At 44.4% G+C, this 16,155-nt stretch overlaps 1 protein-coding gene across 1 annotated transcript in view; it reads left to right on the top strand.

The window, feature by feature from the left end:
* Positions 1–263: 263 nt before the first annotated feature.
* SLCO3A1 (solute carrier organic anion transporter family, member 3A1) overlaps positions 264–16,155 on the top strand; it is a gene marked incomplete at its 5' end in the record, with an annotated part of 118,127 nt that continues 102,235 nt past the window's right edge. Inside the window, one exon of the mRNA XM_010016304.1 lies at positions 264–729. Coding sequence (XP_010014606.1) covers positions 264–729 — 466 coding nt within the window. The remainder of the gene's footprint in view (positions 730–16,155) is intronic.

The raw sequence follows: 16,155 nt of genomic DNA, 5'->3' as shown, positions 1-16,155 counted from the left end.
TGGAAGTGAACATGTGCTCAGACAGGTGGTTAGGCTGTGAAATGTCACTTGGTATTAGGACCTTTTGATGTGGCAGTATATGAATAGTCAGATCATGCTTGGAGGTCAGCTACTGCTGTAGTGTGATTTGGATATCCTTGATGTGTATGGTTTTGGCTCCAAGGGAAAGTCAAGGAAACTTACGATTTATCAGGGTATGTGGGAAGGACAGCAGGCAGGTCGTGTTCCCTTTCAGTAATTTTCTCTGGATTTCTCTGTTGTAGGTGAGTGTTTTAACCACCTTGGAGCGGCGATTCAACCTTCAGAGTGCTGATGTGGGCGTCATTGCCAGCAGCTTCGAGATCGGCAACTTGGCCCTCATCCTCTTCGTGAGCTACTTCGGAGCCCGAGGACATCGGCCACGCTTGATAGGATGTGGAGGGATAGTCATGGCCTTGGGTGCCCTCCTTTCTGCGTTGCCTGAATTTCTGACCCACCAGTATGAATATGAATCAGGAGAAATACGCTGGGGGGCTGAAGGGAGGGATGTGTGTGCTGCCAATGGTTCCACCAGTGATGAGGGACCAGACCCAGACCTTATCTGCAGGAATAGGACTGCTACCAACATGATGTACTTGCTGCTCATTGGAGCACAGGTCCTCTTGGGCATTGGTGCTACCCCTGTCCAGCCCCTGGGAGTTTCCTACATTGATGACCACGTGAGGCGGAAAGATTCCTCCCTGTACATAGGTAAGGCTCTCTGGACTTCTTCTCACTGAAGGCTTTCCTTATGGGCTGGCTCTTGTTTTCTGTTTGATGCCAGTGGAAGGGATGCCTTGAGGCCTCTTCTCCGTGTTCTGCTATGCTTGTGAAGGTAACTTGGCATGGGTCTCTGCACCAAGCTGTTGTAACCAGCAGGGAAACACAGCAGTATTTGCTTGTATTGTAGCAGTGGTAAAGGTTGACAGCCATGGTGATTATTACTGGATGATTAGAAAGATGATCACTCCTTCTACTGTGTTCACCCAGATTGCTTTAAATTCTGTTATTGGTGGCTTATGGCTGAGTTTTATCTGAAGGATTTCCAAGTGGCATATGTGATGATGAGTCTTTCCCCCCAAGGTAACCTAGTTTCCTTCCTGTTCAAAGCGTTTGTCTCTGAGTAATCATTGCAGTATAAGAAGACTGAGAGGAGACGTGTCTTGTCACTATGACCATCACATTTTAGCAAGGAAGTGCCTGTTATGGAGTAGGTGCTGTGACCCAGCCTGCTGTGGCAGAACCCCAGATAATGTGATCTCTGTAACGGAATGGGATTCGGAAGCTGGTAAGGCCTATTTTGAGATACAGGGAGCCTGAAGTAGAACTTATGATTCTGGTGATCATGTTGCAAAGTCCTTCCAGATGGTTAAGAGATGAAATTTAGCTTCACCTACTCAATGGAACTCTGTTACTGGAGTAAAGCGCTTTTGGGTTTCAGCAGTAGTACCCTCTCCAGCAGGTTTGAAGAGGACGTTGTGGTGAAGATGTTCTCTGAAAAAGCTTACCAGCTTGGTTCATTCTTCTTTCTGCAGGACTTGTCGCTAGATAGGTGGCTTCAATGCAGTAAGTCAGTGTGTGCTGCCATTAATGTGACCCTTCTGCACTTGTGAATATAGTTTCTAGTAACCAAAACTCTGTGCACTTGTCCCATCATCCCTGTCCTGACATGGCTTTCAACTGAACAGATGATGCTGTTACTGGTTATTCTTTATTCCAAAGATATTTTTATCAGGTTCCCAAGCCTGAACGTAGCTGGAGTATGACCATAAACAGCAAAAATGGACAGTCCCACTGACTTTCTGAATGGTGTTTGGTGTCTTAGGATAGCACAGAGGCCTGTTGGAAGGACTATTTAACAACCTATGACATTCCTGGATGTATTGCTACTTTGCCTAAAGAAGTTCTTGTGCATATTCAAAGTGTGTCCATGATTTCTGTAACTGACCATAAATTCATAGTATTTCAGTGTTTAGCTTTATCATTAGGGACCCTAATGATCTCTGGATCATTATTCACTTGGTTCTGTAAGTGCTTGTGAAGGATCCACTGGATGAAGCAGGATAATATATAAAATACAAGATGCTGTACAACCCGAAGGTGAATAATGAGACTAAATTCACTGGAGTAACTTTGCCAACACCATAAATGATGAGCTGGAATTAAGAGTGATTCTAAGATTATCTATTATAAGTAGCTATATAGAGAAGCAGCAACTTCTTTCAGTCTGTTCCTGGGCATTTTTTAGGCAATGCTTCATGTCTGAGAACAGGATTGAAGAGGGTGCATGAGAGGAGGATTAGGAAGAGTGATTCTTTTTGCTCCTGAGATACATTCATCTTGTATGCTAAAATAACTTCTTTAAAGTTGGCAGTTGAACTGTAGCTGGGAAAGTACTGCCAGAAAATGATTTCTGATTACTATATGCTGCTTCATTATTTCTCCTTCAGACATATGCTTCTACCCATGTTCCTTTTACATGCAGAGTTAAAAAAAAGACCAAGCAATTGTGGGTTGTTTGCTTTACTGGCTTTAGCTATGAAAATCATAATTTCTGCATACGAATTATGGGTTGCAGAAGAGTGCATGTGTTGGCATACTCAACCAATCAGCCATACCAACAGTGAAGTTCAGTATCTGCCTTGTCCCAGCCTATCCACACAAGTAGGTTTACAGATACGGGATGACTAATTCTTACATCAATCCTTAATCAGTTTGCCTAGTAAAAAAGAAAAGCTAACAGGCAAAAATCCAGAGGGAAAAAATCTCTTCTGTGAATGAATCTGTATGGAGAAGAAGCTGGTGGAAATGTCCATGTCTCCTCAGGTTCATAAGTACTTGAGAGGAGGTCAGATTCCTCAGTTTAAAATGTTGTTTGAGAATTACTTGTTCAGATTTGTCTTTAACTGATTATTTCTGTTGATGTCATGAATGCAATTTTCAGTGGCCTTAGCAGAAAGCTGGCTGAGCAGCTTACCCACTTCATTCTTCTCTGTTTTGCAGAGGAAATAGCTGCAGAGTGTATACTGTCACCAAGCTATATTTATATCAGTTTGCTTTCTCATAATAGCATGCTCACTCAGTAGGGGCTACACTGAGTAACCGGATAAAATGTTTTTGAGTAAGTTCCCTCAGTTTAAATTGGGAGCAAATCTGGCACAGGTTGTTCTCTCAGGATAGTAACTAATTAATAACAGTGGTAATAGTCTGGCTGAACTTTCTGTCGTCGCTGGCTGTGGCTGAGAAATTATCAGATTGACCAGTCAATGATACCTGTAGTATATTGCTAATGTCGAGTATGTATATGGTGTATTTGGGCTGTATTGCAGTTGGAGGGGAAGAAGCAGTCTCCCACCTGACAGCCAAGTACTAGTAATTGTTCACCTGCTGCAATAAAAACCCTCTTGTGTCCCAATGCAGTGGATTAGATAGAAATAACTCTCTGCACTGAGAATTTTTTCCTTCCTTCCAAGTCTTTCAAGAAGTAAGTGGAGTAACTTAGTATCTGATACAGTCTCTTTGCAGTGAAATGACAGAAGACTCCTCTAGTTTAAAACAAAACAAAACCAACAAAAAAGCCCAAATCCAAAACCCCAAGAACACTTCTGCAAACCTTCTTCTTTCAGTATTAATACTGGTAAGTGTGTGCAGAAGAATGCAGATGTGATACCATGTGGAATTTAAAGTGAAACTTTGGTTTTAATTGCTATTGCAAGTAATAGCATTTGTGGAAAACAATATATTTCTGGCCATGTAGTTCATCAGCTCTGGCTTGTTGTGTGGTTTCTCTGCCATGACTGGCGCACAGGAGATGATGGGCAGAGCACCTCTGTTGTGGATCCCTTGAAGGCAGAGGTTGCTCAGGCTTGTGCTGTGCCAAGGAGGTGGGGATTCGTGGAATTTCATAATTAGACAGGGTGAGATATTAAAGGAAGATATCTCTGTGGCATGGGCTGCTAACATGTAGTTTCATGTTTCTTGAGCTAATAGCAGATTTTTTTGATGCCTTCAATGTGTTGCTACCAAACCCAAACAGATTCTGTTGCTGTAGTAACCAGCCCTAGGAAAAAAGGCTGTGTTGTGGTAACCGAGGGCAAATCAAAGAGATGCATGCATGGAAGTAGGCACCAAAGGATGTTCAAAGGAAAACACATTTGTGCTGTAACAGAATTAGATAGCAGGACCATGCCTGCTCATGGTAATGACGGGAAATAGGTTCTTCTCCCATTCTGACATCCGAGTTCCTGCTCAACAGAAAGGTCATAACATTGCCAATAACAGCCAAAAGATTAAAGCAACTTTCTTAGCTGTCTGAAGTTGGGAAAAAATCTTGTGTTTTGGTGCTGGTTTGCTTGCTTCTCTGTTTTGGTCAGCTCATGTATTTAAGATCTGAAGTCTCAAATAGAGGTTTCCAAATAAGCAGGTTAATTTTACCTATGTATTTATTGGCATTTGGCATAAGTAACCTATAAGCGGAGGAATTCCTCACTCCTGCAGACTGTGCAGGACTCATTATTGCTGTAGCTTTGCTAATGTCAAAGGATTCCCTCAATTTGTGGCATCCTTTAAAGGAGGAAAAGTATGTTGAAGGCTACTTACTACACAGTTCCTTCCTCTACCTGCTAATGACTCACTTGATATTTCCCTCTTTAGTTCGTTTTCTGCTATGTCTTGCTGAGTTCTGCTGAAATCAATGAAGGAGGAGGATCAGAGGCGTTGTGAAGCTGATATGAGGGGGGGAAACCTGATCTGACAGTGGTTGTATGGATTTGCTGCCTCTCAAATAAGCAAGAGCAAGTGTTTTCTGGTCAGTGGAGTACCGACGTTGCTCTCAGTAGTGGTTTCCATGTTCAGTTAGAGCCAGTGCAGTGATGTTATTAGCAGTCTCCATACATGTCTTCTGGCCTTCCTGAAGCATTTAACATTAACTGATGAAAGTTTTTGCATCTTGTATAGGCATGGTTGCTTATAGAGCAGAATGAATAGTCTCTGGGAGCCAGAACTTGATCTGGGACAATTAAGGGATACATTATGTAGAGGAAGTTGCTATTATTCTGTCTCCTGTTGATGAAGGAAATTGATATTGATGTTGGAGGGAGCCCTGCCAGGTTGTGTGGCTCATTCAGAAGAATGCTGTGTTGATGCTTAACACATTGGAGTTTCTCTCTTAAGTTTGCTGAAGCTGTCTCAGTGTTTAACTTCATGGACACATACCCACATGTTCATGACCCACTGCTTCAGATTCCTCATTGACTTGCAGAAACTGCTGTTATGTGAAGAATGACTTTGAGGAAATCCCAGAAGGAGCAAGTTTTGAGTCAAGGAGTAAGCGATGAGCTCTCCTGAGTTGCTGGTGGTGCAAGGGTGTGCCTGAGCATAATGTGCTCAGGGGCATAGAGCTGTTCTTGGCCTGCTTCACAGCAGGGTGAAGGAACAGAAAAACAAAACTCAGCACTGCTGGATGTGTCTGTTTAGCTGCTTCCATGTCATCTCCCGGGCTTCTGCCTGGCCTTTTCTCTGTGTGTTTTGTTTTATGATATGGCTGTTCCAGCTGTTAGTGTAAGAGGAGAACTCAATGCCCCAGAGAGTTCTTTCTCCATCTGCCCAGATGGGACTAACCTAGTTAAGGGGACGGGACCCTGTATTGTCACTGCTGACTTTGACCTTTGCAGCAGTGTGGGGTTATTTTGCATGGAATGTGTGGAAGCACTTTTTGTTTGGTGGTGACAGTCACAGAGAAACGCTCACTGTCACTTGTGGTGCTTTCTTGCTTGCTTCAAGCACCAGCTCAAGATTTACTGCAGAGGAAGACAAACATGCCCTAGTTGGAATCTTGCTGTCTCTAGGGATAAATTTGTCCATTTGAAAAATCACTTATGGTAGCTTACGTCAGTCAAAATGACAGCAGCCATTGTGCTTAGGAGAAGCAGTAACATTTTCTTGACTGACAAGAATTAAATCTGAGTGTTGGTATCTATGGCGGTGAGTTAATAGCAAGTTATCAGCATAAGATGCTGAAATCATCAGAGTTTGAGTCAACGTTTTGTATTTGGTAATACAAAGAAGTAGTGTTTGGTTTTCTGTTAGGAAGCTCATGTTGGTAAGCTGAGCCATTAAAGAACAAGCCATAGAAATCAGAGTTGAAAACCCCCATCATCAAACCAGTGTTCTTAAATGTAACGTACTGTATTTTTTATATTTGAAGCTTTCAGGATTCTGTTTCCTGGGACACACACCCCACAATTCTGAGAAATGAGAATATTTTGGAGCTGAAAATGCAAATCTGCAGATGTTTGGCTTTCAGGCTGGAAATCTATCCTCTTCTTTACATAGCTTGATATCTACAGCATAATAGGTTCCGTGTAAAGTTAGTGAGGACATTGTTATCCACAGAAATATGTCAAGGTGGGCATTGTTTCTGTCCCTTCCCAATTCTATAGAATATTTGTCTTCATTCTGGGATTTTCTTTTTTAACATCCACCCTATCGAGAAACTCACTTAGGTTTCCAGTAGCTGCTTGCTGGTTATGTCTCTAATTGCTGAAGATTCTGAATGCATTTTGCTCAGTCGTGCCCTTTCCAAATTGCTCAAATTTCTTGAAGTGTATGTTTGAACCTACATTGCTAAACGATTACAAGTGGAATAAATGCATGTTTATAGTGTACAGGTCATATCACTGGTCTCTTGAGGCCCTCTGTTGATGTGTATTGATTAGAAGATCTTTAACACCCGCTTGAGAGGTCTGTAGCCTGCCCATCCTGGCTGCTTATCCCTTTCATTCCTCACAGCCTTTCCCACTTGTGTGCTCATTTGTGGTCTGCAAACAACATAAGTACTTTATTCACATGAGCTGTTCTTGCTAGAACATGCTTCTCTGAGCTCACCCACCTAAGGCTCTGCCAGCCTTGTGCTTTCCTTCACTCTTTTCCTTTTAAAGCCTGCTTCTACTATGCCCTTTATAGTGGATCTTAGCTGACTTCCTATCTGTTGTATTTCCTCTGTGTGCCCGCTTAATAGCCCCAAGCTGCTTGGGGAGTTTGTCCACCTCTGTGTGGGCACATGCACTTGTGAAGTGTGAGCACTTGTTCCAGAGAATTGCTTTTCTCCTTGCTGGTATTTGCAGTTTTATAGGTATGTAATATTTTTAGCCTAAAGACTTGATGGAATTTTGTAATCGTTTTGTTCAGTAAATGCATCCTCCTACAGGCGATTTAGAGAGCCTTTCCTTTCTGCCACAGTCTCCAAGGGATTAAGAAAGACACAGTATTAACACTGAGCTAAAAAGAGTGCTATTGCCAGCGTGAGTGCTGTGATGCCTGTTCATTACTGAAAGGTGTCTTTGCATCAGATTCACAGGGTTGTCTTCCCTGTGAACTATCTGTGATCAGATTAAATTGCGTGGCTTCATGTGGATATACTGGTAATAACTATGCTGGCCTAAGCCACTGATCCATTGATAACCTGCAGCCCTTTATGATTATTCCCCTTTGGGAGGAGATCTGTGTTCTCATTTGCTGTGTGTCAGCAGGGCTGGCTTGGTTATGCATGTCCCCTTCTATGGTGAGAGTGGTGATATCCTGGAAAATTAAATGGAAACATAAACAAGTGTGTAGGGTGTATTAGAGCAGTAACAATAATCAATTAATGGGAATAACCTTCCCCACTGCAGGCGGGAAGGCTGAGTTGTGAAAGGCAGTAGCTGAAAAGATGTATTTATTCAATTAAATGTATATTTAATCCACAAAGTTGTAACTGCTATGGGCTCCACTATTTTACAGCAATTGCTCCAGTTACCTTAACCTTCTGCTAAAAGCTTTTTTTGTTATGAGCTGAGTAAATAAAGCTTGGGTCCAACACAAATGGCTTTGTGTGAGAGCATGTTGAGGGTAGGAGCTGTTTCCATGTTATTCTGTGCTCTCTGTGTACTCTGCAGCTGATTTTTTTGGCTTAATTGGGATCTGTTGACTCAGTTGTCTTGTAAAAATCACTTCTTTTTGCAAGCATGTTGGTTTCTTTCTGTAGTGTATTTAAACCAGTCGTCAGCTGGGAGAGCCTTGTGAAGTACATCATTCCTGGGCCACTCTCTTTAAAGCAGTGCCCTTGTTGTTTAAATGGGAAATATGCAGAGAACGGGACGTATTAGTACTAAGGTTCATAAAATTGATTAATTAGATTGGGAGGTGTTGAGTTGCCCATGTCAAGAGCTGAAGGCTGTATTGTACATCCTAGATGGTGCAAGTCAGAGCAAGCTGGTGTGTGCCATCAGTCTTTGCCCTTCTGGGGATTTGACTGAGACCCCCTAACTCATTGCACATAAGGAACTTCCAGATGTTTTGGTCCCAGTTTATGGGCTGGCACTGAGGACACTTGGAGTTGTGTTTAGCAAGTACATTCCCGTGGTGGGACAAGGCACAGGATCTACCCCTTTGCCCAGCACGAATAGGGCACTGGCCTCAAAGCAGTGGTAGAAGTCTTGTTGCCTGATACCGAGGCTTGTGTTGTCTTCTCCTTTGGTATGGAGAATATTTTAGGACTTGTCAGAAATGATTATCCCACTCATCCTTGACCAAGGGAACAAGAGATGGCTTTCATGAATTTTGCTGTTCTACTGTTTTTGCTTTGCTGTTTGTAATCTTGCAACAAAGGGCAGTGACCTGAAGTAGCGTTGAAAGATAATCACTGCCTTAAAGTTGCAAATAGTTATTGCTTTATTGTATATCCTCACACGCGCATCCCACCCGGTGCCAGCAGGATTCAGGCCGCTGTTTGGGGTCTTGGTGACGTCTGCCACATTGTGAGCTGCTGGGAAAGCTGCCACGCACCTCCCCAGCTGTGTATATGAGTGTGCAGGAGAATACAAAACTCTTTAACAAAAGCCCACTCTTTTACAACTGCCTCTTCTGTCGCTGGTGAGGTGCCCGACCAGCTCTTTTTGCCCTTTGGAGAGGCTGGTTGCCACAGTTTTGAGCTGGATGCTGGGTCTGCCAGTGCTCACACCCTTTGGGTGCCAGATAGGTGCTGCTTGAGTAACCTCCTAAATGTGTTTGTCTTTGCCAAGTCCCAAGCAGTGCAATGGCACAAACATATGGGTCTGTTGCCACACTGGGCCAGGCAGTGCTGAGTTGCCAAAGCCGATGTTGTGTTTTTATCATGATGGCTTTGCCATGCATTGGTGGCTATGTGCAGGTCATTCCTCAGCATAGCAGCTGTAAGAGCAGTGCTCCTTCATAGCTGTGGGAGATCGGACATCAAGGAGTGATGGCAGATCAAGCCCTGGATGAGGCTTCCCTCCAGGTTATGTGTGTAACTGTCATGAGATGTCCGATAGGTGCCTGACCAATATGACAGGCTTAGTGTATGAACCTCAGTCACTAAAAATTAATGGTGTTAACACTAGAGGAACAGCTGTGACATGAATAAAGGTGTGAGATGGCCCAGGAGTACCTGTTTGAGGCCTGGGGCAGAGCTGCTGTGGACACACCAGTGCATTCTCGATAACTACAAGTGTCTGATTACCCCGATGGACCAGCCTGGAGGGAAAAGTGTGGCCACACATTATGGGCACCTTGCAAAACAAACCTAAGATTGCTCCTTGGTCACCTTATAAGCCATTAGAAGAGCCAGTGGAGCAGGAGCCCTTCCTGGTGTGGTTCATGGGCTAGGCGGGTGGCAGTGTATGCAGGGGCTCAGTGACAACCCCAAACTTCTCATCTGGCAGACATGTCACCAGGCGCTTGGTGCTGGCATTTAACCTATTGAAGATCTACCTACTGATTTGGGAGCCCTGTGTGCTCTGCTGACAAGGCTGCTGCTGTGCTGGTGGCAAGGTGTTTCCCATTAACCTGTCACTTCACTGCTGTCAGTCGGCTGCATCTTCCAGACCAGCTCTGCTGCCACAGGAATGCTGAGTACAGGACCTTAAGTGAGCTTCAGAAGGAAACTGGCCATGAGCTGCACCTCGGAAGCTCCGACAGAAAAGGCACGGGGCAAAAATGATATCCCTATTTCACGTGTAGGGTTTGGTTCACCCTGGGAGTGAACTTAAGGCTTTTTGACCTCTTTTTTTCGTGGAGGCAATGTGCAAGGCTGTGGAAGGGATGAGCTTTTTGCACTGTGGGTAGATCCCCTCCAACCGCAGCCGGTGTGGCTCTGGCAGCCACAAGCATCCAGAGCATGGCTGGGGAGCACCATAAACCACTTGGGATGTGCAGGCTGGTGAGGGGAAGGGGAGGCTGGGAATGCCCACACTGCCAGCTTGGGACTGCAGAAAGCCTGTGCTTGGTTGGTCTGGGGTTACTCAGCCGGGAGCTTTCTCCATAGCTTTGGACAAATCCTTCTGATCTTGCCTTCTCAAAGCTGGGGGCTTGGTCTCTGAAATGCTCCTTCAAACTTTGTTGTTTTGAAAGCACTTGGGAGAGTCTTTTTTTCAGTTTTCTTTTTGCCAAGGTACAGTCATTTCATTAACTGTGCTGCTAATGAGGTATTTGGCTTTTCCTTAGGAGGAGGCCTGCTTTCTCTAAGCCCTCTTTTGATTGCAGTAATAGGGATTTTGTCTGGAGGAGGCTATCCAAATTTGGCCCTTTATTAACCAATTAAAATGTGAGGATTTAAATAGTTTCTTGGGTGGATGTGAACAACATGTCACGTTGCTCTTTTCACTTAATACCTCAGAGCACTTCACTGCAGCTAAACAAGACTTCATTACAAGGTGAAGGATCTGGCTAAAGGCAGCAGATCAAAGCCATAGTGGAAATTCAGGAGTTCAAACAGGTAGAAGAGCAAGATGTGCTGTGCACCAATTCTTTATTTGCTGTCTCCTGCTGCTTACCTCGTGTTTTCCCTGTGGTTTTCTGTACATTCCTATCTCAGTGTTTTCCTGCTATAACTTTGTACAAGACAGTGATTTTGCTTATTAGAGTTGGAAAGAAATAATACTAAAGGGGAAAAAATAGGCAACTGGGACAACTTAGTCATTGCTGCAGAGACCAATTATCCTTGTGATGAAAGACCACCTGTATGTTGTTAGCCATCAGCTAACAACATAAAGATGTCCTAATTCAATCAGGCTGATCATCAAAAGAATAATACTTGTTAGAGAAAGCTTTCCCCCTGCAGAGTCATAAACTGTGTACTGGGGGGACTGAAAGAGCTAGTGGCATGCAAGGCCACGCTGCTAAGGTGTCTTGAGCATTAATTAATGCTTTGCTGTCCTCAGCTGTGTGTTGTCCTTTAGCTTTCTGTTCATTTTGGTCACTTGTTTGTTTTGCTGTCTAGGAGGGGTGCTTGCGTGCGTGTGTGTGTGTGTCTGTGTTCAATATCCCCTCTCTCCATTTCACATAAAAACTCACATTTTGTTTTATGTCAGTGCGTATCTTCATTTATGTCCTTTGTAAAAGCATGCTGTTCTGGTACTGGTGATAGACAAGCGCTCTGTGTTCTAACCTGTGCAAGCAGCAGTGTTTCAGGAAACTAAACTATTTGCAGTAGTTCTGTGTAAGCTGTGAAGAGTTTCCCACAAGTGCCAGAGGGTAAGAGGTTTGTAGGGAGAGATAACACCTCTTTGATCAATTGAGTCAGCTGGAAAACACGTATGTTCATGCTTGGTGGGTCTTGTTCTGGCTCATGACTACTCATACTTAAGGATTTACTTTTTATTTCCCAGCAGCCCTCTGATCTGTTAAAATACACTTCTTGTATCCCTAAACCTTGCTTCCCTTCCTGTGTTGGTGAGAATTACATATCAAAGAGAAACCCTGTCTCTTCTGTAGTTGAGTACCACACCTCATTAGGTGCTCAGCATCCTGGAGGTATATACTTGATTTATAAGGAATAGCAACATTCAGGTTAAGCATGGGTTAAACAAGTACACTTACTCCAGCAATGTCTCCAGAGTTATAAAACAATTTAGCAGGAGGGTGAGAATAGACCCCAGGAATTCTGACTCCAGCCTTCAATTGCTCTGAGATCTAAAACATTTCATTGCATTCCTGTAAAGCAGTGTGTCTTCCATGGGTGCAGGCATTCCTTCCTTTACAGTGCCAGAGGGGTTAATGGTCCTGGCTTCTTGTCTGTTAGCACTAGCCTGCTATACCTCTGCAAACTATGTTTAATTTGTCTCCAAGAGTTGGAAGATTAAACTGAGACCAACACTATCTGCGCAGTTATCAGTGAGGTGCAAGAAGCAGATTGAGGATAGTCAAACTCCACCCTGCTCCATAACCTACTTCCAGGAACCACCAGCACAGGGGACGTGTGCCCTGGGCTTGGCCAGTTACTTTTGAAGTTTGCCTGTGCTTATGGCCAGAAATGTGAGTGAATTCCACAGCTCCCTATGGCTTTTCTCATCTCCTAGTTAGTTTGTGCATTTTTCTTTCCAAGCCTGTTACTTTCTTGCCTGGATGCTTAGGATTTTGGCTGCAAGGTGATGAAGGTGGTGAAGCAGGCATGAAACTCTTCTCCTGGCGTGAAGATAACTTATGAATATCTTATATTATTCATAAGATATCTTATTATATCTTAAAAGAAGTGGCATCTGCCTGTCAAAAATCTTGCTGCTGCCAGAGGTAGCAGTGCCATCATCCTGGCCTTGCCACATCCTACTTGCTGGTAGGAGTGCTTTGGTAATTCCTTGGACTGCTGAGAAGGTGCACTGGGGTGGAGGACATAAGGCACAGGTTGGTGCAGCTGGCAAAGATTATGGCAGGCTGTTCCTTTAGGTGAAAAATGTGGTCTTCAATGGGTTTTGCCAATGTTTAAGAGACCTGTTGAAGTGAAAATTTCAGCTGAACAGCAGAAGTGGAAATGAAGCTGTGCTGCTCTCCAGTGTTACGGTATAAAATGCTCCCATGTGTCCCTCCTTGAGTTCGTCTCGCATTCTGCACCCCTCAAAGCCATACTGAAGTGGTGACTAAAGCAGCTCGAGCAAAGCTTTCTGAATAAATTAGTGTCGCTGTCCTGTGGCATTGAGTCTGAGTAAACAGATGAGACTGACTCTGTGCCTTAAAATCAGCAAGTTTGGGCTTTATTAGCCCTGGAGGGGCAGTAAATTCTAGAGTGGAGCCAGAGGAGCAGAGGAAGGAAGCAGCAAGCGAGGAGGTGTAACACTGGATAAGGATATGCTTGAGAAAGTCCTTGCTGCTTACTGCAGCCCAGGAAGGCAATTTGAAATTGAATCTACAGTGCACTAGGGAGCTGTTGGAGGTGACTTAAGGGGTAAGGGTTTGGGAAATCTGCGTGAGCAAAGGCTGCATTCAGCAAAGGCAAGAATAAGGAAAAGGTGAGGTGGAGCGCAGAGGTGAGCAGAGCATAGTAAGGCTAGGAGGGCACGTATGGAAGCAACTAGACTTAAGATGGGAGCTAAGCAGATATAGGAGAAACCTGGTAAGGGCCGTCTCCATTAAGTCTACAGAAGTGTGGATCCTCACATCAAAAGGCTTTTTAATTTCTATTTCTAAAGTTCAGACTCTTTATTTTAATCGATAAGCATGGGAATTAGGTGACAAGATGGAATCTAGGGTTAAATGTTGCCTTACTGGATCACAATTGTTGGCCAATTCTGTGTGTCTCCTCCTGGGCTATGGGATGCACGTGGCCTCCATGTTCTTGCAAAGCAAGCTTGTTTTGTGAATAAACAGTGTGTTTTGATGGTGGGTGTGGGTGGTGTCAGGAGGAGAAGTGAGTGTGCTAGGAGCTTTGTTCCCAAAGAGATCCTAGTGTTTACTGAAGATGGTAATTACTGCCTCCAACCCATTGTTATTTGTCTTCTGCGGTAGCACAGTGATCAAAGGTGCTGATAACACTTGCATGGAGTAAAATGCTAGTAAGAAATAAAGATGCTCTGGAATTTCAGGAGTACCATTACCTGGTTTACTTTATGGCTGGCATTTTTTGGAGGGATTTTTGAGATTGTAGGTGGCAGAGGAAATGCTTTTGGGTTTTGGTTTTGTTTTTCAGTGCCCGATATGGCTGTTTTATTAACTGGAAAGCCTCCAACTGTGAATTGGATGATGTTACACAGCTACAGAACAAAACTGATTCCCAGCCGTGTGGCCGAGAGTCCTTGTGCCTCTAAGCAGGAGCCATACCCCCAGTCTAGGGTTAGGGAGAAAAAGAAGAGCTGCATTTGCGCCGTTCTGCTGACCCAAGGCAAACATTGTTGCTTTACATGCTGGGGACGTTGAGCTTTTCAAACAACATGCAAACCTTGAACAAATTAGCTGTCAGCAGCTCGTCAAAAAGCACCTCTGTTTGAGTTGCGGTCTTGGGAATGACAGGCACAGCAAACCCACAGGTTTGAGATTTTTAACAGTTTGCAGTGTGTTTATCTACCACGAAGTTGGTAGTAGGATGGCTACACTTCCACATTCTTCCCTGCTTGTATGAGTGGGGTTTTCCACCACAATAAGAAAGAACACGTTGCAAACCAGACTTCTCCAGCAGTCATCTGCACTGTGTGTTATCCAGGCACTTTCCAAGCATTGACTCTTTGATTCCCACCCGAGGAGCATTTCTTCACATTTTCTCCTGGATTTCTGTCCCATCTCCCCTTAGGTTTAAGGTCTTGCTTCATTGTCAGCTTTGAGTGTAAAAATGGGATTTGATGTTTAGGAGTGGACCTTTCTTATTTCACATCCCAGAAGCTGCACATCTAGTCCTGCTCCTCACATCCTTCAGTGCTGAATCCAGCTGCTGCACAGTGGAGTCCATGCTAGCATTGTCACAAGTTAAAGTTCAGCAGATGATTCATTGTTTTTCCCATCAGCTTCTCTCTGGAGCTCTGCTAGGTAGCATAGAACTGCTGTCTGCTTGCCAAGGATGATTTTAAGGACAGAATGGGCTGGTGAAATTTGCTCAGTGGGTAGGCAGAGCTCTCTTCTGCACCTCCTGTTCTTTGTAACATCTGACCCTCCATGGGAAGGAGTGGAAGAGCAGCAGAAGGTCCAGTATTGACCACTGTGGCTTATTGCTTCCGACCCAGGTTAAGGCTTCTTGGTTGCAACCTGCCTGTGTAGCACAGAGTGGCTTCAATTGCCTGAAGGGTCTTCTCCCTCTCTGCTGGTCATAAACATGTGGTTTGGTAGAGACCATGTGTAATGATTCTCTGTTGATGCCCTAGGCTATGTTACTGCATGTGAATCAGTATCCTTTTTCAGCCAGTTGTGTTGGTGACTGTTGTGTTACGGTTGATAAACAGGGAGATTCTAAGGTAACATTTAAACTCTTGTCATTCAGTAGACCCCTCTGTGCAGCTGGAGGATGTGTCACTGTCCTGGGTTCAGCTACAGCAGTCATTTTTTCTCCTTCTTAGTAGCTGGTGCAGTGCTGTGTTTTTGACTTTCAGTCTGGGAACAACGCTGATAACACCGATGTTTTTAGTTGTTGCTAAGTAATGTTTACTCTGACCAAGGACTTTCTCAGTCTCGTGCTCTGCCAGGGAGGAGGGGAAGCCAGGAGGAAGCAGAGACAGGACACCTGACCCAAACTGGCCAAAGGGCTATTCCATACCACAGCACGTCATGCCCAGTATATAAACTGGGGAGAGTTACCCGGAAGGCCCAGATCGCTGCTCGGGTCGGGCTGGGGATCGGTCGGCGGGTGGTGAGCGGTTGTGTCCTTTTCCCTTGTTATTCCTCTTATCATTATTATTGGTAGCAGTAGTGGTTTGTATTATACCTTAGTTACTGGAGAGCTGTTATCTCAACTCGTGGGAGTTACATTCCTCCGATTCTCCTCCCCATCCCTCCGGGAGCGGGGGGAGGAAGAAAAAGGGGGGGGAGTGAGCGAGCGGCTGCGTGGTTCCAAGTTGCCGGCTGGGCTTAAACCACGACAGTCACCTTCTCTACTGGAAAAGAAGTCCAAATCTAACCTCAGGTGTCTGCATGGAGGGTCAGTGTGGCCGTGTCTTCCTCTTCTCTTGAAAGAGACTTTGTCCTGGATCAGATACATAGGAAACATCTTAGTGTTACGGTTTGGCACCAAGTTTGTGCTTCTTGTGTCTGCTTCTGCTCTTCCTTAATGAGGCTTTTGGGGTTTGATTACAGTTACTACCTAACTTCAAGTCCCTGCTGTCCTTGGGTTCACAGTAGTCGAGGGAGAGACTGGCTGCTCTGCAGGAGCTGAGCCGAGAGACTTACGGC

The sequence above is a fragment of the Nestor notabilis genome, unplaced genomic scaffold (assembly GCF_000696875.1).
Source record: "Nestor notabilis isolate BGI_N333 unplaced genomic scaffold, ASM69687v1 scaffold6316, whole genome shotgun sequence".
Classification (NCBI taxonomy): domain Eukaryota; kingdom Metazoa; phylum Chordata; class Aves; order Psittaciformes; family Psittacidae; genus Nestor; species Nestor notabilis.
The sequence above is the reverse complement of the archived record's forward strand: the minus strand, read 5'-3'. Positions and strand labels throughout refer to the sequence as shown.